Source organism: Echiichthys vipera (genome assembly GCF_963691815.1).
Source record: "Echiichthys vipera genome assembly, chromosome: 10".
In the NCBI taxonomy this organism is placed as follows: domain Eukaryota; kingdom Metazoa; phylum Chordata; class Actinopteri; order Perciformes; family Trachinidae; genus Echiichthys; species Echiichthys vipera.
In genome coordinates this window covers 1,748,514-1,775,043 of record NC_139835.1, presented here as the reverse complement: position 1 = coordinate 1,775,043, position 26,530 = coordinate 1,748,514, and the positions used below count along the sequence as shown (strand labels likewise).

Genomic DNA, 26,530 nt, shown 5'->3' with positions numbered 1-26,530 from the left:
TTATCCCCACAGGGCAATTCAGTTTGCAGCCTCAGTCACATAGAAACAAGAAACAACAACAAAAACAAAGACACATACAGCATCCACTCTGTCAGTACTGCAGGTTGGCAGAGGCAACCGGAGCTAGCAGCGTGTAACAACAGGAAATAAATAATGAATAAATATACACATTAAGGCTCTCAGGTGTACGATGCCTGGCCTGTGTTCATTAGCTGTCAGCAGCATTTAGAAGCCTGATGGCTGAAGGAATAAATTAATTTGCAAATCTGTTTGTCTTCCTCAGGGGGGCAAGGTAACGCCCCATCTTATTAAAAGCTGAGGAAAAGTCAGCGAATAAAAGCCTAGCATGTGAATTGGGTTTCTCAAGGTGCTTATATAGCCTGTCTAAAATAAAAAATCTTGGCATCATCCACACCTTTCCTAGGCTGATATGCAAATTGTAGTGGATCAAGTTTACCATTTATCAGAGAGACAATTTCATCCTTTAATATTTTCTCAAGAACCTGGCTTGACGTTGTAGAAAAACGGTTAAAGAACAGCGCCCACCTGGCCTGGCGTGAGTTGAGTCTCTTAGCCTTCTTAATATATTCTAAGTTCTTATGGTCAGTCCAAACAATGAATGGATGTTCAGCCCCCTCAAGCCAATGCCTCCACTCCTCCAAGGTGGGCTTCAACGCCAGCAACTCCAGATTTCCGACATCATATTTTCTTTCTGCTTTGGACAGTCGCCGCGACAGAAAGGCACAGGAATGCATCTTGCCATCCTGTTCTGAGCATTGAGACAGGACTGCCCCTACTCCTTCATTGGAGGCGTCCACCTCCACCACGAACTGGTGCTGTGGGCCAAGGTAAGACGGGGCTTAAGCGTCTGGAAGGCCTTCTCTGCCTCTGGAAACCAGCGGAACCGCACCTGGGATGAGGTAAGAGCTTGAAAAGGAGAGGCTATTACGCTGAAGCCTTTGACAAACTGCCTGTAAAAAGTTAGCAAATCCCAAGAATTGCTGAACTTTCTTGCGCCTGTCAGGTGTAGGCCAATGTGCGTCAGCGCTAACTTTAGCTGAATCCATCTGCACTCTTCCAGGGGCTACAATGAAGCCAAGGAAGGAGACGGGGTCAGCATGAAATGCACTCTTTTCAGCTTTAACATACAAGTCGTTGTCCAAGAGTATCTTCAAACCTGATTTACATGGTCCTGGTGAGTGTCACGGTCAGGAGAATAGATTTAAGATACCGTCAAGGTAAACATACACGAAATGGTCAAGGAAGTCTCTTAGAACGTCATTTATCATGGCCTGGAACAGGGCAGGGACATTGGTAAGTCAAAAGGGCATGACCCTGTATTCATAGTGTGTGTTGAATCCAGTCTTCCACTCTTCACCGTCTCTTATTCAGACCAGATGATATGCATTGCGCAGGTCCAACTTGGTGAATATCTTCGCTTGTTGGAGCTGGTCAAAACAGAAGACATGAGGGGGAGAGGGTAACGGTTCTTTATGGTTATATCATTCAGTGGGCTATAGTGGATGCAGGGTCTTTATGTCCCGTCTTTCTTCTTAACGAAGAAAAATCCTGCTCCTCCTGGAGATGAGGACGGAAGAATTAAACCTGCTTCTAGTGACGCCGAGATGTAGGTGTTCATGGCGGCCCCTTCTGGACCAGAGTACAGGCGTCCCTTGGGAATAGTAGCATCGGGTAGCAGATCTATGGCACAATCATATGATCGGTGAAGAGGTAGTGACATGGCCTTTGTCTTACTGAAGACTTGCCGAAGGTGGAGATGACAGGAGGGAACGTCTGGGTCTGTGGCAGGATTGGCAGAAAAAAAGATTAAGCTCTTGACTTTTTTCCTCCCCGTTAGTATAAAATACAGTGTGTGTTGCATTCCTTTCCCCACTCTCTGATCTTCCCTGTTTGCCAGTCAATATGAGGGTTATGCTGACACAGCCATGGATGTCCCAAGACCAGAGAACGAGAGGATGAAGTGATTTGATATCGACGAATGTGTTCCTGGTGGCAGTCAATGTTAATTTGGACAGGTTTGCTGATGTGCGTGATAGTGAAAAGCTTACCATTCAGTGCCCTGGCTCTAATGGGTCTGGCTAGCGGTTCAGAGTCCTAGCTTCCTAGCTAAGCCCCAGTCCAGACTCTTGTCTGTCCCAGAGTCAATTAGCACCTCTAGATCTATGGCCGTGTGGTGAATTACTGTGACTTTGGTGGGGGTGTTAGGCCTCTGGCTAGCCGCCAGAGCATAACTCACCCCGTGGGATCCCTTAGCCGGACATGAAGAGACAAGATGGCTGCCCTCTCCACAGTAAAAATATCTCCCCTCCATCAGCCACATTCGACTGCCTCTAGGGTCGATCAGGCTCTTCCCAACTGCATGGGCTCCTCCTCACGATCAGTGCAGAGATGAAGTAGCGGCTCCGGTGAAGAACGCTGGGTGGTCGACCAGCTAGGTGCAGGACGAGTGGCTCTCCCTGCAGCAGCCGACCATCTGCCTCGCTGTCGCTTAAGCTGGGCAAGCCGGTTTTCTGTCCTGATAGAGTGTGATGAGGACGTCCATGCTGCGGGTAGGTCCAGGGGAACGAGGAGATACAGTATGGACGCAGAGAGCCCCTTCAGAAAGATCTTATAAAGCGCCATGTGGTCCCACCCACTCTCCACTGCTAGGGTGCAGAAGCAGATGGCGTAGTCGCACACGGAGCCGCTGCCCTACTTTAAACTGGTCCGTTCTTGTGCCTTTTCCCTGCTGGAAGACACCGGGTCAAAAGTCTTAGTTAGGGCAGCTTGAAAGTCTGGGAAAGAATTGCAGAGTGGCGAGCCCCACCCCCACTCAGCGTAAGCCCACGCCTTAGCTCTGTCAGCATGGTAAGAAATCATGAATGCTATCTTGGACCAGTCAGTGGGGAATGCATGAGGCATCAGCTCATAGTGAATAGAACAGTTTATTAAAAATGCCTTTCACAAACCAGGGGCTCCAGTGTATGGAGTCGGAGGTGCCAACTTGCAACCGGATCCTGGAGGAGCTGAAGTCGGGTCGGAAGCAGCGGTTGTAGTAGGGGGCTGGACCGCCGAAACCGGTCAAGCAATCTGCCCGAGTAGGTTTTACAGCTGGGAGGAGAGGTTGGCCCATGTTCGCTGCCATCGCTGTCTGAAACTCCTCCTGTTGGGCAAGACAGGATTCCTGGGCGCGCAGGACCCTCGTCAGTCGTTTTGCCTCTGCTGAGTCCATAAAGGCCAGAGTATACTGTTAGGACTTGGTAAAATGAGGACTCAAATGCAGTCAGGGAACGATTGATGCAGGCTTTATTTCTGACACCCTAGGTAAACTCTTAAGTCAGATTGATAAATAAACAGGCTATAGGCTAGACTTTACTCGTCAGTTCGGATGAGGGAATTAACAAGCAAAACAGACGTGGCAAAAATCATCAAAAAAATGAACTGAAAATCGCTCCCGGGGGAGGAAAAGGCTACAGGCTATAACGACACTGAGATGAATATCTATCTTTGAGAGTTACACAAACGAGAATCACTCATGGGGAGGAAAAACAGAAACAGTGGCAATGGCTCGAGGTACGCAACGAGGCGATATACTCTGGCAACAAGAAAGGGGAAGGGGGGGACTATATACACATGAGGGAGGGTGACACAGGTGGACACAATCAGGGAACACAGCAGACCTAGGACACAGGAGGAAGGGCAACTGACCTGAAACAAGTGAAGATAAAATGTGAATTTCACAAGACAAAAAACCCAAGACAGGAAACCTCTCACCGTGGTGTGACACTTGTGTTGTGTAAACTCCTCAGAAACCCCCTTACTGTCAGTATATCTAATTCATCATGATCAAGTTTGTGCAACTGGTTAATGTATTTTCCCTACAATAAATATGCTTTTTTTGTGGTTTGACTTTTTCTTGGTAATGTAACAGGAAAGAACTGCAGGCGGAAACAAACTTGAGCAAAACACATTCTGCACATTATACAAGGGAAGTGTTTCATGGCTGTGGTTGATGTGTTGTGTAATAAGAAAAGACTCGAAGGCAGACAGCTGCAGGCAGCCCAAACTGTTCTCATGCAGCAGGATGGTTGATGTAGGGAGGTTGAAGAACTGAGCTGCCAGTCGCGTAGATGTTAGATAGTGAAAAAATGAGAGGGGCACAGCAAAAAACACTGTATACTGTAATACTGTATATAAACTGTGGGGATCAAAATTAAAAAAACTAAGAAAGATAAATTGATTTATTCTGAAATACTGATGTTTTTTATTGTTCATAATACGATAGAATATCAGCTGTGACTATACCACTGCTGTACTAGCATGTTTTTTTAAATAACCAGGGCACTTCAACAAAAACCTTTATTTAGTGAAAAAAACAGTGATCAAAATTAGAAAGAGTAACCATTGCGTCTTTCCACAGTTCAGTAACTGTAGTGGGTTTCTGAGACATATCTTTGTTGCCAAGGATTTTCCACAGATTCTCTATGGGGTTTAGATTTGGACTCTGGGCTGGACATTTTATTGTTTCAATATTCTTGCTTCAAGGAACTGCTTCACCTGTTTTACAGTGTGACAGGTGACATTGTCTTGTATGAAAATTGCAGCTGATTGGGAGACAATTTGACAAATTGAACTGACTTCTTCACACACTTTGGGTTCAGTCTTTCCCCAGTCCTACGCCCAACATAATGTTTCCATCAGACCCAAATAAATTGAACATCCACACAACATGCTCCTCAGCAAAGACAAATCTAGCCTTTTTATACTTACTGCTGATGAGAGGTTTGGTCACTGCAGAGTGGGCTTTCAGTGCTAAAAGTCTTATTATGAGACACAGTGTGCAGAGACAGATCCTTGTCCTGTTCAGCACTGAACTGGAGACCAACTCCAGCTGCAGTGTTGAACTGGTTCCCCATTGAGAGTCTTCTCATAATCCTGTTCTCTCGTGCACTTGTTTTACGTGGACGACCGGCCTTTTTGAGGGACTTGAATGAATCTGTGTCCTTGTAAAGTTTCAATATTCTTGAAATCACTGACTGTGAACGCCCAACCTCTCTCTGATGGCTGAGAGGGTCATCCCTTTGGCCTTCATCTGGACAACCTGCTGTCTCAGGGTTTCAGTCACCTTAGAGCAGCTCGCCATCTTACAAAGGAAACTGGGAGGGATCTGAAAGTGTTCTCTAATTTTGAAGTACCTTGGTTATTTAAAAAAAAACATACTAGTAGAGCAGTGGTATAGGCAGAGCTGGTATGAATTCTGAACAGTAAAAAATAACAATATTTAGAATAAATCAATTAATACTTTGTTCTCTAATTTTGATCGCCACTGTATATTGTTATCAAGATATGATGACCTATATTGGGATTGAAGATTTTTGCCATATTGTCCAGCCCTTCACCATCTATAAATGTAAACAATAAACTTTATCTTGAAGTTTATCTTATAAAACATCTGAAGAAAAAAAACGTATTAGATTCAGCACTGCTTACAATACAGTCAGATTAGGTCATATGTTGTAAAAGCAAAGGGGGTTGGCAATTTCTAAAGTGAGATCATTAGTCACTTGGTAGTCACTAATAGATTTTGAAACCTTCAATTCATATCAGTCATTGTCTTTATTTTAATACAGCATGCTGGGATGTAAGAGCTGTTATGGGTGTAGGCGTCGGTAACAGTTAACCTTTTATCTTTTGTGGCAATAAGATGTGGTTTCATGTTCCATTGTTCAGTTAACCAGGGTGACAGTGAGAAATATAGTGGGGTTTCCCTGAACCAACTTAGGAACCACAGTATGTGGCCAATAAATTAAATGTGAAATTTTGAGGGGACATGAGGCTATTAGGTGCTCACCAACTGTTTCTTTTCCAGAACACTGTAGCACGCAACATTTCCTTTAATATGATTCAACCGTATTTCCACTGGTGGAAACCATGTTTGACAGCACAGGAGAAATACTGCTTATGTTTGGTAAATGTCACAACACACATACATTTAAAGAACAGCTATCAACAGTGTGATAAGTTGAGTTCAGGCTTTGTTGAAAACTATGTTTGAGTAGACGGTCTGAGGGCTGATTAAGAAGAAGAATTACTTTATTTATCCGGCACGGGGAAATTGAATTTTTTTTCACTCTTATTATTATACATACATACACACACCTATACATGCAATTAGGGAGAGATGTTAGAGCGAGGGGGCTGCCAGTGACCAGCGCCCCGAGCAGTTGGGGGTTCGGTGCCTTGCTCAACAGCACCTCGGCAGTGCCCAGGAGATGAACTGGCACCTCTCCAGCCACCAGTCCACGCTCCATACATGGTCCTCACGGGGACTTGAACCAGCGACCCTATGGTTCCCAGCCAAGTCACCTATGGACTGAGCTACTGCCACCCATTACAGCCACGCTTCCGTCAGTCTGTCCCAGGGCACCTGTGACTGCTATGGTAGTTTATCCCCACCATGTATGTCTGTGTGCATGAATGGAACCTGGACTCTGTAAAGCACCTTGAGTACTGAGAAAGAGGTTCTATAAATCCAGTCCATTATAAATCCAATCCATTATTATTATTATTAAAGTTTAAAAAAAAGAGCAAATAAATAAATAGTCAACACACACAGTGACCATGAACAGACCTTGTTTGGCTCAGGGAGCTTGCATCTGTCTTTTTGTCTTTATAATTTAAGAGATGACACACTTTGTAAAATAATTGACAGATGAACCCATAATGAATTTGTAACTACTGAATAAACAAACAGGTACAGTCTAGGTTGTCCTATTAGAGCCTTTTCATTTATCTTTTGAATATAAACTGACCCTTACATTTGAAACATTTTCCATTGCAGATAATATTATAAAATGTTAATGTGTTTCCATAGTCTTGTGTTTCCAGCCTGGGCACATTAACTGTACAGTTGACAGCTTCTGTCAACAGTGCTGCTGTCCATGGTGTTTGCTGTTGATTTAATTTTTTGTGTTGTTTATTTGGTGATGTCAGTTCTGGTGGGGTCTTAGGGCCAGAGGATGGCTGCATTGTATCATAATGTGCTGTAAATTTTGGTGGCACTGAATAGGTCTCAAAATAATGATAAATCTGTATCACAGCTTACCAGAGACTTAAACAATGAAGCAAATGTGACTGGTTCTCTTTCTAACTGGGGAGAAGCTCCCCGTCAGCTGAATATCTGCTATTGAAAAACAAGCTTGATTAGACTGCTGTTGAGCCCACTTATTGGTTTCTCTCTCTCTCTCTCTCTCTCTCTCTCTCTCTCTCTCTCTCTCTCTCTCTCTCTCTCTCTCTCTCTCTCTCTCTCTCTCTCTCTCTCTCTCTCTCTGTCCCAGGCATCCATCCATCACATAGAGGAGGATCTGGTCGTTACACCCCGAAGCACGTCCTTGTCTTCCTTCTTGAATCTCAAACCAACACCACCCTCTTCAGGTGAAAAGAGGAGCAACCACACATCAAAAGAGAGTGATGGGGAAAGTGTCACAGAGAGCGCTGCTGTGAGCAGAGGAGGTTATAAACTACGGGTGGGCTCTAACCTCCTCTCTTCTTCCTCTTCCTCTTCATCATCTTTGTCAGCTCCTTTAATCCCGGATCCTGAACCCTCCTCAAACCAAACATCAGACGTGTTTGACCCACAGCCTGAACCCTTAATTTCAACAGAGACACATTCCAACTCTGGATGGAAGGAGCCACTGAGCACACGTGCAGCCTCACATCCTCCATCCATGTCAGACCAGTGTTCCACTGTAGGAACAATCCAGCCAAATGAGGAGGAGGAGGGGAAAATGGTGGGAGTGGGGGGCAGCCACGGTGTGAACCTCCTTACTTTAACCTTCGGCAGCCATGGAAGCAGGGGGGAAGAGGAGGAGAAATCTCATTTGGACATGGCAGTGGTTGCACAAGAGTCTTTCTGTGCCTTAGAGATGCATGACACCATTCCAACCCTGCTCTCACAAACTAGGGACACTGAAGAGGTTGCCATAGAAACTGTTTCCTGCTCTGTCGAAGAAGACGAGGAGGAAGAGCACTTTGGATATATAGGCCGTTTATAAATTTCTTACAGAACTGATTAGAGGGTTCCAGAATCAGCTCGAGAACCTCAAAGGGAAAAGAGAAGTTAACTTATTACAGAAGTCTTGGGGTTTTCCGGCTGTAAGTTTCTCAGTTTCATGTCTTTTTACAATTTCCTAGTGTGTTAAAATGAGTGACTGTGAAGCTCATGTAGCAGCGCTGAATCGAGACATTGAACTTTAATATTCTAATGAGGAATTCTCATTACAGGATAGACTTACCCTTCTCAAAAGCACAGTTTACGTTAATGATTCTTGTTTTTCCAACTGCACGTTTCGCTTACGGTTCAAGTTTAGAATAAGGCCTCACGTAGGAACTAGTGATGTCTAAATGAAGCATTAGTTGTATTTGTTGAGTCCACTAGATGGAGCTCTTGGTTTAAAGAAAAGGGCTCAATGAATGGTGATTCAGTGTGTTTTCAACCCTTTGTTGAACAGAGAGCTCCATCTAGTGGATTTAGAAAATAAAGAAAATGCTTCATGAAGCTTCATTTGGACATCACAAATTTCACCCCTGGAATTTTGTTGCTTTAGTTAATGGGAATTTGGATGTGAATGTCATGCAAAATCCCTCCATATCACAGTCAGTAGCACTGTGCTATGCATCCCTGGATTGCTTTTGTTTGATGGTGCTTTGTTTTTGCAGGGGGCCAAACATGTAACATTACTTGGACATCATTCGGGACATTACAACTTAGTATGACATAGAAGTCCAGCAAGGAACTCTTTGTAGGTACAACCCCGTGAGGGTTGTTAAAAACTATTGGGGAAGTCACTAACTGAAGTTGAAGTAGTGCAGGTCAAGAGAAAGCAGGTAAACTTGACAACATTTCATCATTGTATCATACTGAATATCACTGACTGATGATTATCATCATTATTTTTGTTTTTTTTAAATCTACTCTCGTCAGCTCTTATATAATGAGACTAAAGCTTAAACTAATAGTTAAACAATCAGTAGATTATTTAAAAATGAGAAGGTTTAAGTTGCAGCTCTAGTTGTATTTACTGTTTTGTAGATTTGTGTTGCAAACAGAAGCACTTTACATCATGTATGGCAGCATGTCAGCACCATCACATCTATAAGACCCACCATGCATTTACATTTACATACAAATCTTCACTGTGAATGTTATACATCATATATTACCTGATTTGAATTGTGACAGGAATGAATGAATGTTACACAGCATATGGTTCCATGCATGCTTTTATTATGCCATATATTTTCTTATATTTTATATTTTATATGGTTTGTATGTTTATATGGTGTATCAGGATAGAAGAGAATACATGTGTAACTGCAAGTTACAATATGCAGCCAACTGTATTTCAACACTATAATCAAACTCCATATTTGTAAAGTGTGTATTTTTATACTCACTGTGAAATCTTGCCATTAATATAACTCAGTGTCAAGTTGTTCTCAAGGCTCACAACTAATAAAGTGACTTTTAGCATAGCAAGTCATGTTCTGTCATCTGTATTATTGCAGTAGAAGTACAAGTTGTTAAGCTTACTTTGTACAGAAAGGTACCAAAGCACAGACAAACACAAGAACACCAAATAACTCTCACAGATCAGAAACAAGTTCAAGTCAAGTTTGCTGACCCCAGTGAGCACCAGTTTCTTTCAAGTGTCGGAGCACTCACAGTTAAATACAGGATTTGAAGGGTAATATGCACAGGGAGGGACTTCAGGGGAAATGGAAACTTAGCCCTGCAAATGATAAGAAATGCTGCTCGTTTCCCTACACCCCCTCCCATCCCTCTCTATAGGTTATGTACTCTCACCCAAAAAAACAGCCTTATCTCGTGTGAGACTTAACTGCGAGCCATAACACAGTTCATGGAGGGACGATGGGGTTGTGGATGCTGCTTCTTCTTCTGCATTTACACCTTGGTAATGCTCCCTTTTATTAGTGTTGGGAAGGGTGTGTGTGTGTGTGTGTGTGTGTGTGTGTGCGCGCGTGTGTGCGTGCGTGTGTGTGTGTGTGTGTGTGTGTGTTTAATCAGTTGCCTGTCTGTCTGGATGTTGGCAGGAGTATTAAATGCTTTTCAACTGTTGAACTGTATAGTTGCTCACTTCAGACTGAGTTGACGTAGATGTATAGCTGTGTACAGGAAATGTATATAATAAATGCAGTCTGTAGATTCAGTCATGTTTAGTGATGCAGAGTTATAAAATAACTAAATATATTAAAAAGTAAAGATGGCACTCTCTCTTTGAATAATAGTATTCTTTCATCCTGTGCAGTGGTGTGTGTTTCCCTCCCCGCACCTTCCAACGTCTCCATCTCCTCCTTCAACATGGAGCATACCCTCAGCTTCCTGCCTGGCCTTGACACCCCCTCTGACACCTACTTCACTGTTGAAATCCTCTGCCTCAGGTATTTAGTCGACGGGCATCACAAAGTGAGGCACACTCAGGACCAGTGTTGATGACTCCATTTGCACTTTATACCTCCTGAGAGCAACATCTGAAACAGATGCGCTGATTTTTGTGTGATTGGCAGACTTAAAGGTTGAATATGTAGAATCTTTATTAAAAGCTGTATATTATATATATATATTTAAATGAGCGAATCAGCGATCTTGAAGAATAAACATCCACTGGAGCATTTTTTAAGTTTTTCATTCCGTTGTTCTGAACTGATCCGGAGACTTCACCGATCCCCAGAGACTTTGTCTTTGTTAATAACGACTAGCGTTGATTTTGGTGTCTCTGTTCTTTCACTCTGTTGTTTCTTTTCCCAACGAGCAGCGGCAGCTGCAGCGCTTCTCCCCCCTTCACAATCACTCACACTCACAGGCGGTTACACTTCACAGTAGCCTGGCGCAGCAGCTCCAGCTGGGCCACGGCCGTTTAAGCAGCCTAGCTCTGCTGGCCATTGAGAGGGCACTGGTCAAGTCCGTGGAAAAGACGCCTAGTTGGTACGACAAGGTCACAGATCATTTTCTTGAAAAGGAACGAAGGGTAGAATTTACATGTAAATTAACAAGCACATTAATGATAAAGGCTGGAAAAATGAGCTTCCCCTCCTTAAAAAACCAGCAGCTGCCACTGCAGACAACTTGCTTCGTGGTGGATGTATGAGGACTTGTTGTTGTTGTCTATATATCATCAGTGTTGGGTAATTCCAATAATGCAGTAACTAGAACTAATTACTTTTTCAAATTAAATAATGAGTTTCAAATTACTGACATTTAAATGTGTTGTTAATTTTGTCTTGATCCTAGACCAGATTTTTTCAGGTTATTATTTAATGTCACCTGAATCAATCAATCAATCCATCGGCATTAGACTATCTCAGCACATGACCGTCGACAGTTCAGGCAATCAGAGCTTGGTGTCCTGTAAATACGGACATTACTAATAAGAAATTGCTGTCAAATGTCTTAGAAACAGTTATTTATTTTGAGTATTAAAACCTGACTTGTTTTGAAGGCCTTTCATGGCAACAATAAATACCCAAACATATTGATTATGTTTTATTGTTCTGATTTACTTTAAAGAAGCCAAATGGTCCCTCTACTTTGCAATGATGTTTGTGCCGTCTGAGAGCAAGAAGATCACCAACATCCAGTGCTGGTTTCCACACAGAGATTTCTTCAGATTCTCTGAATCTTTTAATGATATTATGTACTGTCGACAATGAAATCCACAAATTCTTTGACGTTTTACGTTGAGAAACATTATTCTCAAATCGTGTCACTATTTATAGTCTATATTCTTTCACAGAGTGGTGAAGCCTTCCCCGTCTTTACTTCAGAAACACTCTTTTTATTCCCAATCATGTTACTAAGCTGTTTTTAGTTAACCTCATTCATTGTGAGATGTTCCATCAGGTGTTTCCTATGAGCATGTCACAACTTTTACACTCTTTTGTTGACACTTTCTCAACTGTTTTGAAATGTGTTGCTGTCATCAAATTCACTATGGGCATATGATTTTAAAGACATTTTTCAGTTTCAATATTTAATATGTTGTCTTTGTGCTATTTTCAATTCAATATGGGGTTTCAATGTTTTACAAATCATCCCATCCTGTTTCTATTTACATTTTACACATTGTCATAACTTTTATATGCAGTAATTATTAAATTAATTAAATTACTTCTTAGAGAAGTATCTGTAACTATTGACACATTTTCTGACATGTCTAAAATATTATTCCACGATGCCAAAGCTCACCTTGTGCCAACATCCCCCTGCTTTTCACGATGTTTCATATTTGTTTCATTTTTGTTGCTGAAGCACTCCTTAAATCCTGTGAGTAATCACTTTTGAGTAAATGTACTCAAAGCAATATCATAACAATTATGGCTTCCTTGAATCAGGATGACACAAACAGCCCAGTCAGTTGCCTTTTGACTCAGCTGTGAATGTTGTCCGTGGTGTTCTGTTCGTCAGCATGTTGAAAGTTATGTTTTCTCTCCCTCCCTATCTGCAGTGACCTTCACCTGCTGTGAAGAAAGTCATTTTTACACAAAGTTCTTGCTAGTGGTCTTGGATTACCATCACTCTTTTTCTTTCACTTAGGCGGATGAAGAACTTGTGGAGACCAGTGGCTACTTGTTTGGAGCTAACGGCCGGACAGACGTGTAACCTAACCCAAGCATTCAAGGACCCGTTTGATCCCTACCGAGCCCGTGTTCAGGCCTTCACACCCACACAGACATCCAGCTGGACTGTGTCGGGCCAGTTCCAGCCTCTGTCAGACAGTGAGACACAGCAGCAAACATATCATTGGTCTATATGAACAGTGTGTTAAATACACATTAGTTTTCTCTTTCAACATGTTGGAGGTGGAGTGAACACAAGACATCTGAATTGCAGACATCTTTGCTTCAGTTTTTAAATAATGATTATTTTTCCCAAAAGTGAGTTGATTTCTGTCTATTTATCAGCGGTGTTGGGACCCCCTGAAGTGTCTGTGTCCGGCTGTGGGAACTGTTTGCTCCTGCAGCTCAGTGGTCCTGCAACAAGGGAGCAGCTGAAAGCCCTGCACAGAGGACTCATCCTCCACGTGCAAAGGACCAGGGATGGTGCACAGGTATGTGTCAGGCTTAAAGCTGCATTCATCAATGTTTTTGTATTCATAAACAATGTACAATTTGTTATGTAATACAAATATTTGTATAAAAGAAACAGCTGTATAAGAGGTCAAAATTTGAGCAGTTTGATATGTCATGGCCATAGACCTTTTGTAACTCTTTTCTCCGCCTGTGCCCCCGACTGGTCATTTCTCCTGCTAATCCCCAGATCTCATATTGATATACAAATCAAATGGATGTTTCTCGTGTGTTTCTGTCTGGGATTTGTGTTACCAGATCAGATTGGAGAACAGTATAAGCTCCTCCACACATTACCATGCACATTACGCTTAATTTCATGGTAACTGGCAACCCGTAGGTCCTTGACCTGCACTCACCCAGCCTCTGCCCTCCACTCAGTGATGGATTACCGAGTGGAGGGGCCCAAGAGCTCAGGGAACCCTAAGCCAGAGCATTTTTTCCATTATTAGGCCTATTTATATATTGTTTTCATTTTATTAACAGGACCAAAAAGATCTACCATAAAAACAACCGAGTAGGCTAAATATTACTGATAGGAATGATCATGGGCCCCTGAACTATAAGGGAAAAATATAAAAAGCAAGAGCAAAACAACAGCATTATTAGCTCTGTCTAAGGGCAGGACCGTGATCTAGGTTATCATATGAGTTGACTGCATAGACTATAAATAATGTACGTCGAGTTCCGTTCTCTCAACTTGATCCAATCATCCTCGCCTATGGGAGTCGCCATCTTGTCAGACTTTGACTGCCTCATTTCCTCTGACCAAAAAAGGGCATGTATGTGACGTTGGGGGGAGGGACATACATCCATCTGGCTGACGTTTACCTCTGAGGAGAAGTGAGGGCCAGAGGCAAGCTGTCACTCAAGAGGCCACACCCCTAATTATTCCTAAACTTTAACCTCCAATAAAATAAAAACTAGCCTGGTACAAAAATATTCACCCCCCTCAGTGTTGTCATGGAGAAATGACCTAAACATACAGACTAGAATGTTTTTTTGTACCAGGCCTTAAACAGGTTTAATGGCCTGTTTAACATGGGGGTCAATGAGAAACTGCTGTGAGAAAATGTGCAAACTGACTAGTGGACAATAAGAGAACTGCACTTCATTATTGGATCAACCAGGAAGTCGCTGTGGTGGGGGCTTGGTTGACTAGTAACAGTGCTGCCTGTTTTCAAAAGGTTGTTAAAGAAAAAATGAATAATGCTTGTCGGATAACCAATACTACATTTATTGATTCTATTTAAGGTTCCGTCCGTTAATCCGTCTATGACTGTGCTCCTACCCTGGATGAAACTGTTCAGTTTAGTCAGTGCAACACTCACTTGTGTTGGATGTTATTTTGGGTGGTTTCGGTGGCACAGAGGTCCTGTAGACAATAACTTATTTTTAGGTCCATGAAATGTAGACACTCATACAGAGCCTGCCACACAGAGGTGCTGCATGGGTGCTGCAGAAATCTAATGTTTTTTTAGAGACCAAAGTATGTAAACATATTGTAGTTGACCCGAAAAATACAAATATGATCCTGAAAACTAGTATAAAAGGGCACCTTTAAGCAGGGCTAATATAGTTTTTGGGTGGGGGCCCAGATAAAACTCAAAAACAGTAAGTTAGATACTATATATTTCGTCAAGTCTAAGAAGCAGACCCTGCATATGTGCTGTTATTTACACAGAAACACAGCAGAGGTGCTGTGATATGATCCCTGTGTGACATCTGTCATCCCTACAGTTCACCTGAAGGCAGGTCTGCAGGTTTCGATGAGAGTGCTGCGTGTGTTCGGAAGATATGAAACTCAGAGCGATGTGAAATACTGAGAAATCAAAACAGCAAACCCAAGAGGCCGCTCTTCTTTATTCACGACAGGCCAATCAGAATATTAGAATAATACACGTTGGCTTATCTATGGCTTACAGAGGCTTGTGTTTTTCACAGTGTGGGTTTTACCCACGTTTTCCTCTTACAGGCTCGTTGGTGTCTGTGTTCGAAGAAACGCGTGGCTGATGAGAAGAGTGAGAAGGAATTCATCTTCACATCTGTATTTTGGGACTTCTCACCCCATATTTCAGTTTCAGTATACAGATGTGATAAGAGCTGGTCAGACCAGACAGTCGAAGCTTAACCATTACTGGAGAAATCTGGACCAGTAAAGAAGTTTTAAGTGTTCCATTCAGGAGACTTTTCATTTTTAAGAAGCAAGTAATGTCAAATCAGTGGAGGCAGAATAACAGAGCTTTTATACATCAGTGAGCCTGTGTGTTGCTGCTGTGCATTTCCTGTCTGAACACCTGGTGTGTGGCAGCTATTTCTTTGGAAAAATAGAGTAGTTTAACACAGGAAGTGACACGCATCACCTTTACTACTTTAACTGCAACCATTTATTTGAAATTACAAGAAATGGATAGTTACAGAACAGTGACAGCTGAGGAAAAGAAAGAAAAGAGTGCCACTTAAAGAAACAATGTGAAAATAGAAAAAAGTAGAAAAAACACAAGAACTGATAAATGTACAAACTTCATAGGACTTTCTTTTTTAGTTAAAGTGTTAAAAAGTAACAGAGTACATTTACATTTGAGTACAGTACTTGTATTTTACTTAGATATATTACACATTATACTTTAACTGTACTGCAATTCAAGTATTTAACTGTTTACACTACATTATCCAACAGATATAGCTACTTTAGATCAAGATTTTACATTCAATGTAGTATAGGTACTTTAGCCCCCCACCCCCCAGGATTCGATCTACAGTTCAATTCTATTTTTACACATGATTGCTGTTTAAAATGCTTCTTTCTTCTCCTTCTTTAATAAAAAAAACAAAACATACTACAATATATAATTTGCAAGTGACAATGAAGAAGAATTGATTAAAAGCCCTCCGGGGGGGGGGGGGGGGGGGGGGTGGAGTAGTGATGTCCAAATGAAGCCCCATGAAGCATTCTCATTATTCTCACTAGATGGAGCTCTCTGTTCATAGCATAATTATAGCAAGGTAAATATAAGTAATGAATCTATTGATTTTAGGCATATTAAAAAAAGGAAACATAGCATCCATCTGCTCCACAAGTATAATGAGCCAGTCAAAGTCATAAGATACACTCACAAACACACCCTTCACTCATAATACATGTAAATACAAACACTATCATTATCAGGCTAACAAAAAAAGAAAAAAACAGAAGCCCATGTGGGAAATATTGGTTGATTAGAATAAATAGGGAATGAGTCCTTACCCCAAGTGAATTAGTTCAAGTACCTCGGGATCATGTTCACGAGTGAGGGGAAGATGGAGCGTGAGTTTGGCCGGAGAATCGGAGCAGCGGGGGCGGTGTTGCAGTCGCTCTACCGCACCGTTGTGACGAAAAGAGAGCTGAGCCGGAAGGCAAAGCTCTCGATCTACCGGTCAATCTTCGTTCCTACCCTCACCTATGGTCATGAAAGCTGGGTCATGACCAAAAGAACGAGGTTGCGGGTACAAGCGGCCGAAATGGGTTTTCTCAGGAGGGTGGCTGGAGTCTCCCTTAGAGATAGGGTGAGAAGTTCAGCCATCCGTGAGGAACTCGGAGTAGAGCCGCTGCTCCTTAGCGTTGAAAGGAGCCAGTTGAGGTGGTTCGGGCGCCTCCCTAGGGAGTTGTTCCAGGCACGTCCAGCTGGGAGGAGGCCTCGGGGAAGACCCAGGACTAGGTTGAGAGATCATATCTCCACACTGGCCTGGGAACGCCTCGGGATCCCCCAGTCAGAGCTGGTTAATGTGGCCCGGGAAAGGGAAGTTTTGGGGTCCCCTGCCCCCGCGACCCGACCCCGGATAAGCGGATGAAGATGAGATGAGATGAGATGAGATGAGATAGAATAAATCATTTCAGTGCTTATTTAACTTGTAACCTGGAATTATTTGCATCTTCTGAACATGACCACGTGAGGGCAAATTCAAAACACGCAAAGAATTCCACATTTTGGACCCTGGATAAAGTCTACCAAACTGAGATGGGAAAGTAGGGAAGGAGTGTATATGTGGAATAAGTGTGAAATTGATGATTGTATGCAAATATGTCATGGTGTATAAATGCTAAATCTTTCATAGTTTTCGTCATCAGTTTATATTTACAGACCAAACTACATGACCATGTTGATGGCTTTCTACGTTTATTTTTACTTAGTGCTTTTTGTACAGCACTCTAGTCAGCTAAAGCTACTTTTAAATGTCCTCTAGAAATAAATTTTACTTACTTACAAAGTGGTAACACTGGGTCAAAACTGGGCTAAAATGGGTCAATATAGTAGTAGTAAACTTACAAACTGTCAACGAAAGACATCTTCTTCCACCTTCTAAATGAAAGTCTCTCTGGGCAGAAACAAAACAATTCCATTCCATTCCATTGTTCAAACAATCACCAACTCTGGTTTGGTCCAAATGAATTGTTCATTCACAGACTAAGATGTGAAAAGAAACAGCAAAGCCACCAGACTCCATTGGCAAAACAGTAATTGTACTGTACATTGTACTGTTACAGTACAATGTACTCTCATATATTCATCCTGTCACCCAACCCTAGCACCAAAGCAGCTTTTCCATGTACTCAAGGGTAGTTAGTAGTGATGTCCAAATGAAGCTTCATGAAGCATTTGTTGTATTTGTTGAGTCCACTAGATTGAGCTCTTGGTTTGAATAAAATGGCTCCATGAATGGTGATTCAGTGTGTTTTCAACCCTTTGTTGAACAGAGAGCTCCATCTAGTGGACTCAGAAAATAATGAGAATGCTTCATGAGGCTTCATTTGGACATCACTAGTAGTTAGCTAGTCAAGATAATCAGTTGATGTGACCCAACGTTAGTGTTCTTCTTACATTGCATAAGAGTTATTTACTCAAACTACAATATGGTTATTTTGACTCACTCAACAAGCTAAAGTTTCACCTCAGAACTGTCACAAATATATTGTTAGTTGTACAAAGTAGTACGTCTGACATTATCAATGGTAAAGAATACACATATAATATATATACATATAAGTAAGTCATGTAATTTTAACAAGAGCCTGAGCACATTATAAAAGTTCTTCAAATTTATGATTTTTCCACTTTGTGCCCTTTATCAGCTGCTTTGTCTGTTGTGTTGCAGTTTAGGCTGAGTGTACCTTACAAAGAGGAGCACCAGATCACGTACCTGCAGCCTGGTGTGGAGTACTGTGTGACCGTCTCTGTGACAGCACTCTTCAACAACATCCCTGTCTCCAGTAAACCTGCCTGTGCCTTCACCAGCCCCCCTCCATCCAGAAGCTCCTGTATGTCATATAGTTATCATCTTATAACACAAATGTTCCTTCTTTTGATGAAATAGGTTGATTTTGTATAACAATGAGTTTTGTAACGTGTTTTTATACAGAAAGCCTTCACATTGGTGGCCAGGCAAAGGCGACAATTTGACGTCTTGTCTATTTGAAAGTCTTCCATAAGTAAAGTCAACTTGGTGTGATGCATCAAATCTTAACTTAGTTTTTACATGCTGGCATGGAGTCACTGTGTCTCAACCCCCAGCACAAGAAAGAGATTTTACAGTTTGTTACCCACAATAATGTTGATTACAGCCCTCTTCCCACTCTTGTTGTTAGCACAGGGTTAAATACACTAAGGGCGCACTCAAACTGTTCGCCCGTACTGTGCCCCGGGCTTTAGGGTACTTGTCCTCCCCTCCCTGTCCCCCCGCTGGCCAGCCCGTTTGTACTCACGCTGCCTGGGCCTCGCGCAAATGCTTCTTGCCTGTCTATACGTCATGACGCCGTAACACGTCACACGCATTGATTGACGTCATCGCGATGCGTCGCTTTGTTTACAAATCTTTCCATAGACCTTGGAGTTTTGTGCGTCTTGTCCGATTGTTTTTGAATATTTTCATCCGACCAAATCTGCAGTAAACACTCCACCTCCGCATCACACCAACGTGAACCTTTCGCCGCCATTGTTTTAAATGTCCGCGCATGGTCCGTCTTTTTTTTAATTTATTTTTTATATGTCTGAACAGGCGCACAGAAAATGATGTCAGGGCCGCCGTAGGCCTCGTGCTCGTGCTCGTGCTCGTGCTCGTGCTCGTGCTCGTACACGTGCGCACGCTTGTGCTCGTACATGTTAGGCGCGGAGCGGTTGCACTCACACTGGTCAAACGAACTAGGCTTTACTCGTAAAACCTGTTTGGGCACGGTATGGAAGGACAGTGTGAGTGTGCCCTGAGACTCTGTTCCACCTGAAATGTGCGTGTGGGTGGGTTCTATTACCCAAGAGTCTCCCCTTTACAGACACGTCCACTTTATGATAATCCAGACAGTTTGGGATAAAAACATGCAGTTTTTCTCCTGCAGTACAAATGTGTTATTTTGTCTTTTGTATTTTAATATTTTTTGCATACTAGGGTCCATAAACAGTGTTGAAATTAAATATTACTATATTGAGATTGAGTTTCTGAGCAGTTTCCAGCTTGCCATCCAGTTGCTGAAAAATGCAATTTTCTCCAAATGTGAAAAGTTTTTGATAGCAAATAAAATTGTTAAATTAAGCACCCAATCTGTGTAACAAATAGTATCAACTCAAAAATTGCTATGATAATAGAGCATGAGCATCATGTGCAGGCTTTTTCTGATTCATCATGCACGAGAAAAACCCAAACCACAGTAAGAGAGCGGCTCACGCAGGACAACTCCTTTAACAACTGAACAAATCTAAAACCAGACCACATTTGCCAACTTCTGGAGTTGTGCCTGAATACCACATATTTCCAGTTTAATGGCATTTTTTACAGACAACCCCCAGCCATTGGTTCAGATATGTGGACGACACATGGATTAAAATCAAATCCAAAGAGGTGCAAACTTTTTCTGAACATATAAACTCTGTGGACAGAAACATCAAGTTCACCAGAGAAGACGTCAAGGAGCCTCCACATTGGGGTATACAGAAAACCCACTCACACAGACCAATATCTACTGTTTGACTCTCACCACCCTTTGGAACACAAGCTTGCAATTATCAGAACATTGCAGCATAGAGCTGATAACGTACCCACCAGCTCACAGGCCCAGGGGGAAGAACGCAAGCACCTGAGAGGCGCCCTCTCTGGACCTTTGTGAAAACGGCAGCTGCTTCCAGAAAGAAAACCAATGTGGTTGAAAAAGAAAAAGAAAACAAGAGAAACAACATAGTAATTCCGTATGTGGCTGGGGTATCAGAGAAACTCAGGAGGATCTTCAACAAACACTGCATCCCTGTGTATTTCAAACCTGGTAACACACTCAGACAGAGACTAGTACATCCCAAGGACAGAACACCACACACCCACAAAAGCAATCTGGTTTATGCTGTCCAATGCAACGAGGAATGCAAAGATCTCTACATTGGAGAAACAAAACAACCACTGCATAAACGCATGGCCCAACACAGGAGAGCTAACTCCTCAGGCCTGGACTCCGCTGTCCACTTACACCTCAAGGAGAAAGCCCACTCCTTTGATGACAACAATGTCCAAATCTTGGACAGAGAGGACAGATGGTTTGAAACAGGAGTAAAAGAAGCCATCTATGTAAAAGTAGAAAAACCTTCGCTGAACAGAGGAGGAGGTCTTAGACACCACTTATCTCCAATTTACAATGCTGCCCTCTCATCCCTTCCCAGAAGATCCAACAATCTAACCTCAAAGAACAACTGTTCACAAATGTCCTCCTGTGACTCCAACGACTGTCGTTTAGACTCAATAGAGCACTAACGAAGTTGAAACCAACTTCCCAACGACTGCCACTCTAACAACGGTCGTTGGCACTTGGAGCATAAAGGGTCTCAGTGACATCACCGGCCTTGTGAGAGGTTAAATACCTGGATCTCAGACCAGCTAGTTGGACCAGTCCCAGCCTGGTCAGATGCGTACATGAACTGATGAAGCCTCTTGGATGAGAGGTGAAACGTCTTCCTAGACAAATTACCAAGTCCAGTTGCTTTTGACTGAAATTGCTTTGAGGATAACGATGACCTGGGGCCTGTTTCACAAAGCAGGTTCAAAAAACTCTGAGTCTAACCCTGAACTCTGAGTTGATCTACTCTGAGATAGGAAACTCTGAGTTTTCGGTTCCAGAACAGCAGATTTGCGTTAGGTTGATCAACTCAGAGTAGTTTGACCTGGAGTTAAGCGCGTGCACCACAAGTAAAAAAAGACAGCATCAATGGAGCCCTGATTCGACGAGTCACCATGGCAACGGGGAAGCGAAGGGCTACGCTACAACTGGAAATGGAAACATTAATGCGCTCATACGGGAGTTTGAGCAGGTTTACACCGCTGCAGCAGCAAAAGAGAGGGAGACGGTGCGGGAGGACATTGCGGCTCGGGTCAGTGCATAAGTTTAAATGTAGTCCAGTTGCAATCACAGTAATATCACAGGGGGAACTGCATGAGTGGGAGCCTATTAATTTATTTCATTTAAGTGCATTCCCACGGGGGAGAAGCGCAGCTTAAGATGAAACATAAAAACATTTTTCAAACAGGTAAAACCTCTGCACAGTCTCATGGTGACGCCTCATTTCGAGCAGGTTTTACATCGTAAAGTAAATATTACCGTAAGTGGCTGTTTTTTATACAACATATCAATGTTGTATAAAAAACTCCCATTTGCAAAAAAAACGCAGCGCAACACACAACATCTGCTGTGATATGAGAGCATCACTGGTTGTTAATGTTGGAAATGTAAGGAGGGATGAGATGGACTGTGACATGAAACGGTGTTGTGCCGTATTCAGCCCCCTCGCATTATAGGTGATATTCTGGATCAGAAGGCTATACAGTATAGGAGTAGTTAATATACCGGTAACCCAACTAAAAGCACACACTTTTGAACCTACGAATTGCAAGAAAAGCTGGAATTATATTTAGAAACGCTGAGTCAAATACATTCAACTTGCTCAAAAGATCCATTTCATTCATTTTGTAATTATGGCTGCAGCATATTAAGGACGTCTGATAATCATCTCCCGACGAATATTTAATTCTCTTTGCGAAATGCGTCACCTTCATTCACGGGATCGTTATCAAAATGACACGCCATGGTAGTGTAAATATTCACCACCTAATATAACTTCTAATGTAGGCCTACTGAATGACTTTTATACGTTGTATACAAAAACTCCCGTTTGCAAAAAAACGCAGCGCAACACAGAATATCTGCTGTGACATGAAACGGTACCGCTCAAACAGAGAATTGCCTGGAAATGCAAGAACATCTATAATCAATAGTCTGATAATCATCTCCCGACGAATATTTAATTCTCTGCGCAGTAATGCTGCAGCTTCATCCACGGGATTGTTATCAGAAGGACACGCCATGGTAGTGAAATAGTCGCCACCTAATATAACTTCTAATGACTGATGTTTGCAGTGATTTTCTGAAAAAACAGACGGAACTATAGCAGAACTATACTTCGCCAAAACTCGCCCGCTGACTGAATGAATGAGGAAATGAAACACCGTGTGTGGCTGAAAGAGGGCGGAGACAGAGAGAAACTCAAGGTTTTCTGAGAAAAACCTGGTCCCGACCAGGTTAGTTTCAGAGAGCATGTTTCCATGGTAACTGACCGAGAGTTTAAGTTACCTCCCTTTGTGAAACAGGCTAGAGTTACCCCTCTCTCTCTGGTTTGAGTTACCTCCCTTTGTGAAACGGAAAACTCAGAGTTTCCCTCATTTCAGGGTTAACAGACTCAGAGTTTTCACTAAACCTGCTTTGTGAAACAGGCCCCTGGACAAATGAGAATATTCACAGGCTTAAACACACTTTAATCTGCATCTCAAATGAACCTTCAAGTTCCAGTTCAGATGATACATCTACTGTTGACCTGCTAAAGGGTTCAAGTAGTTATTTCCAAATGAAGCTTCATGAAGCATTTAAATTATTTTCTGAGTCTACTAGATGGAGCTCTCTGTTCAACAAAGGGTTGAAACACACTGAATCACCATTCATTGAGCCATTTTCTTTAAAACAAGAGCTCCATCTAGTGGACTCAACAAATACAACTAAAGCTTCATGAAGCTTCATTTGGACATGACTAGGTTAAAGTACCAAAAGTAAAAGTATTATGCAGAATGGCACCTTTCAGAATAATGAATAATATTATGTGTTTGAATAGGTGGCGATGTCTCTAAGACTGCAAGGGGAGCTCAGCTTCCCCTAAAATGTCACCCAAAAAAAAAAAAAGTGCTGAAATATGTACTGCTTTGTGTACATTTCATTGACTAAATACGCACTAGAAAGCCTTCATCTTTTGTTCAGAATCAGCTACTTACTACAGGTAACCGGAGCAACTTCCTTCTCATTCATCCCCACAGCTCCACAGCACTTTACACAGTCGGACGCTCAGCTTCTACTGACTTCAATGGGAAAGCGTAGAGCAGGTTTTTCCACTGCAGCCAAACTAGACGCTCATTGGGTAAATGCTGGGCTTTGTCCCGCCCATCGGACGCTCAGCGTCTCTGTGGGTCTATGGGAAAGTGGGCTGGCCCGGACGCTCGGCTTTTGCATGATGATTGGATGAGCTGTCTGAGGCAGAATCCTTTTTTGATTGACAGCTAAATGAGCGAATCAGCGATCTTGAGGAATACACATCCACCGGAGCATTTTTAAAGTTTTTCATTCCGTTGTTCTGAACCAATCCGGAGACTTTACCGATCCCCAGAGACTTTGTCTTTGTTAAAAACGACTAGCATTGTTTTTGGCGTCTCTGTTCTTTCACTCTGTGGTTTCTTTTCCCAACGAGCAGCGGCAGCTGCAGCGCTTCTCCCCCCGTCACGATCACTCACACTCACAGGCGGTCACACTTCACAGTAGCCTGGCACAGCAGTTCCAGCTGGGCCAAGGCCGTTTAAGCAGCCTAGCTCTGCTGGCCATTGAGAGGACACTGGTCAAGTCCTTGGAAAAGACGTCTAGTTGGTACAACAAGGTCACAGATCATTTTCTTGAAAAGGAACGAAGGTTAGAATTTACATATAAATAAACAAACACATTAATGATGAAGGCCAGAAAAATTAACTTCCCCTCCTTGAAAGACCAGCAGCCGCCACTGGATTGAATAGATTCATGTTTCTCTCGGTGTTTGTTGATCCTGGCTAAAGGCTAAAGGGGGAACTTAAATAGAACTTTCACAGTTCCTCTCAGAGATTTAAATGTGCTGGAATAGTACAATTTATGTAATGCTAGTGGTCTGCCCTGTGGTCCCTGTGGACTGTGAAGCGTCTTTAGAATTTCCCCCCCTTTCCGGTCATTTTGGCAGCACTGTTAGCTGGATAGGCTGGACAGCTTCATACTGGCACAAAGGGCCCTAAAATGACTGGTCCTGACAAAATATAGACAAAAGATTATGATCTCTGACGTTTATCCAGCTAACAGTGCTGCCAAAACAATCGGAAAGGGGAGGAAATACTAAAGTCACTTCACAGACAACACCTATAACCCCCGCTCTTAGATTGGATTGAAATGGCAAAATTCGATACATGCTAAATGTAATATGGAAACTCTTTGCCGAATAAGTTCTGATGTAGTGATCATTTAAATCACATGGCTGATCAGCTATTTGGAAAACGTGTCTTTGTTTTCTGGAGAATTACAGCCATGCAAAACTACGCTGTAGCCTTGTTTATTTGCTCCAAACCATTTGATGGAAACATGTTTCCCATTTCTTTTTTGGACATTTCAAAAGTTTGCTTGGAATCGGTTTGACTGGAAACACGGCACGTGAAGCTTGGAAACAACACCTGTGGATGTCAAGTTTTTTTTTAACTTGGAACTTAATGTGCTTAATTTGCTGAGAAGCCTGTCTTTCCAGTCTAGCAATTTCTGATGTAATGAAAAGTGCCAAAGTTTGGAGTCTGATATATGTTGCTGTCCTCCTGTTTCACAGTGTATGTGGTCTTCAGCCTGCTGGGTGCGTTCTGTGCACTGGGGTTTCTCCTCATTGGACTGGTTGTTTATGGAGGACAGCTGAGCTTTGCATTACTAAGACACCTCCCCAGAACTCTGGTAACAGATCCAACTGTGTGTGCTGTTACCTAAGGATCAATTGTTCATCTTTGCCTTAAATGTTGTACGGAAAATATGTGATGTGCAAACAGAGATGCAATCACATTGTTCAATCTGTTTGGTTAGTTGGTTTCTGACTTACCTGAGCTAATTAAGATCTTTGATTATATAGGATCAGATAATCAGTCAACCAACAGAATATAAATCAATTACAATTTTAATAATCAAAGGTTGAAGTCACTGATCATATTAAAGAGTCTGTGATGCTATACCTGTGAGGCACTGGGGTGCTTGAGCTAAATGCTAACATGGTCACAATGACAATGCTTACATACCGATGTTTAGCCTGTGTTATTCTTTACTATTTTAGTAACATTTGCAAATTAGCAGTAAACACGAAGTATAGCTGAGGCTGATTTGAGTGTTATTAGTTTTGTGTTAACATTTATTGCAGTTATCAAAGGTCCATAGAAACAACCCCTGTTAGACTTTAAATGTCCTGTTTGTAACATTTTACATGTGTTAACCCTTTTTTATTGCCAGTTGATGAAAGGGTTGTTACGAAACTTAAAAACTGAGACCATCACCGTCTTCCTGGGTTGTCTAAACAGCCTGTGGACTGACTTCTAGGACTCAAGGTGGATTTTCTGGTAAACTCTAAAGGATCTGACGTTTTGCTACAGCCAACAGTGATAGCTAAATGGAGTCTGCTAACGTCAACAAATGAACGTCCACACATGCTGTTCTTCTGTTATACATTCTGCAGTGGTGGTGGAGATGGACCTAAAGTTGGCAGCTGTCCTGCGTAACAGCAGCAACTAGTTTGCTGCCCCGGTGGGGAGTCAGACTCAGGACCAGACCCTAGTGCTGGGGTTTATGCTGGCTGAGGTTCTGTTGACTGCCGGCCCTGCAGAGTGTGTGTAGAGGAGGCACAGCATGTGTGGACTGTGTTGCGATGCTACAACAAAACCCTTTCCCCTGGTGCTGATGACAATTCTACTAGAAACACTGACATGTGATATACAGTATATTGTAATTTTAGCATATACAAACATGATGCCAGTCATTTATGTTCAGTCTTACTGTTTTCACCAGTATTCGCTCGCAGCTATATAGTGTGTTTGCATATGGAATAAGCGTAAAAACTGAGCATAGTTCATGCATTCATTTTCAGTATTAATGAAGGCACTTAAGGTTTGTTTTTTATTACTGTAAAGTAGTATCTTATCTTTCTTATATTTTTTGTGAAATGCTGTTTTCTATCTTACCCTATTCATGGTGCTGATGCCATCTTTAAGGGGGTGCACCACACTGATGAGAGCAAGATATCAA

The 26,530-nt window shown here is 42.3% G+C and overlaps 2 protein-coding genes and 1 long non-coding RNA gene across 7 annotated transcripts in view; 2 read left to right on the top strand and 1 right to left on the bottom strand.

Moving 5' to 3' along the window:
- The window catches only part of LOC310952555 (interferon alpha/beta receptor 2-like), a 48,721-nt gene extending 39,218 nt beyond the window's left edge, over window positions 1-9,503 (top strand). The window contains exons 8-9 of one of the 5 annotated variants that reach the window (XM_083921188.1): window positions 7,338-7,434; window positions 7,579-9,503. In XM_083921188.1, coding sequence (XP_083777314.1) covers window positions 7,338-7,434; window positions 7,579-8,054 — 573 coding nt within the window. In that variant the 3' untranslated portion in view covers window positions 8,055-9,503. Of the gene's footprint in view, window positions 1-725; window positions 921-7,337 lie in introns of those variants that run through there. The other 4 variants (XM_083921192.1, XM_083921190.1, XM_083921187.1 and 1 more) reach the window with 4 other exon arrangements.
- The window catches only part of LOC310952836, a 333,477-nt gene that overhangs the window by 231,525 nt on the left and 75,422 nt on the right, over window positions 1-26,530 (bottom strand). The window lies entirely within an intron of this gene.
- On the top strand, window positions 9,737-25,231 carry LOC310952997 (interferon alpha/beta receptor 2-like; the record flags this gene model as incomplete). Its single annotated transcript, XM_083921889.1, has 6 exons — window positions 9,737-9,974; window positions 10,329-10,461; window positions 12,614-12,795; window positions 12,982-13,127; window positions 18,280-18,442; window positions 25,080-25,231. Exons 1-6 carry the CDS (start codon window positions 9,932-9,934, stop codon window positions 25,229-25,231), a joined length of 819 nt encoding a protein of 272 aa, XP_083778015.1. The 5' UTR covers window positions 9,737-9,931.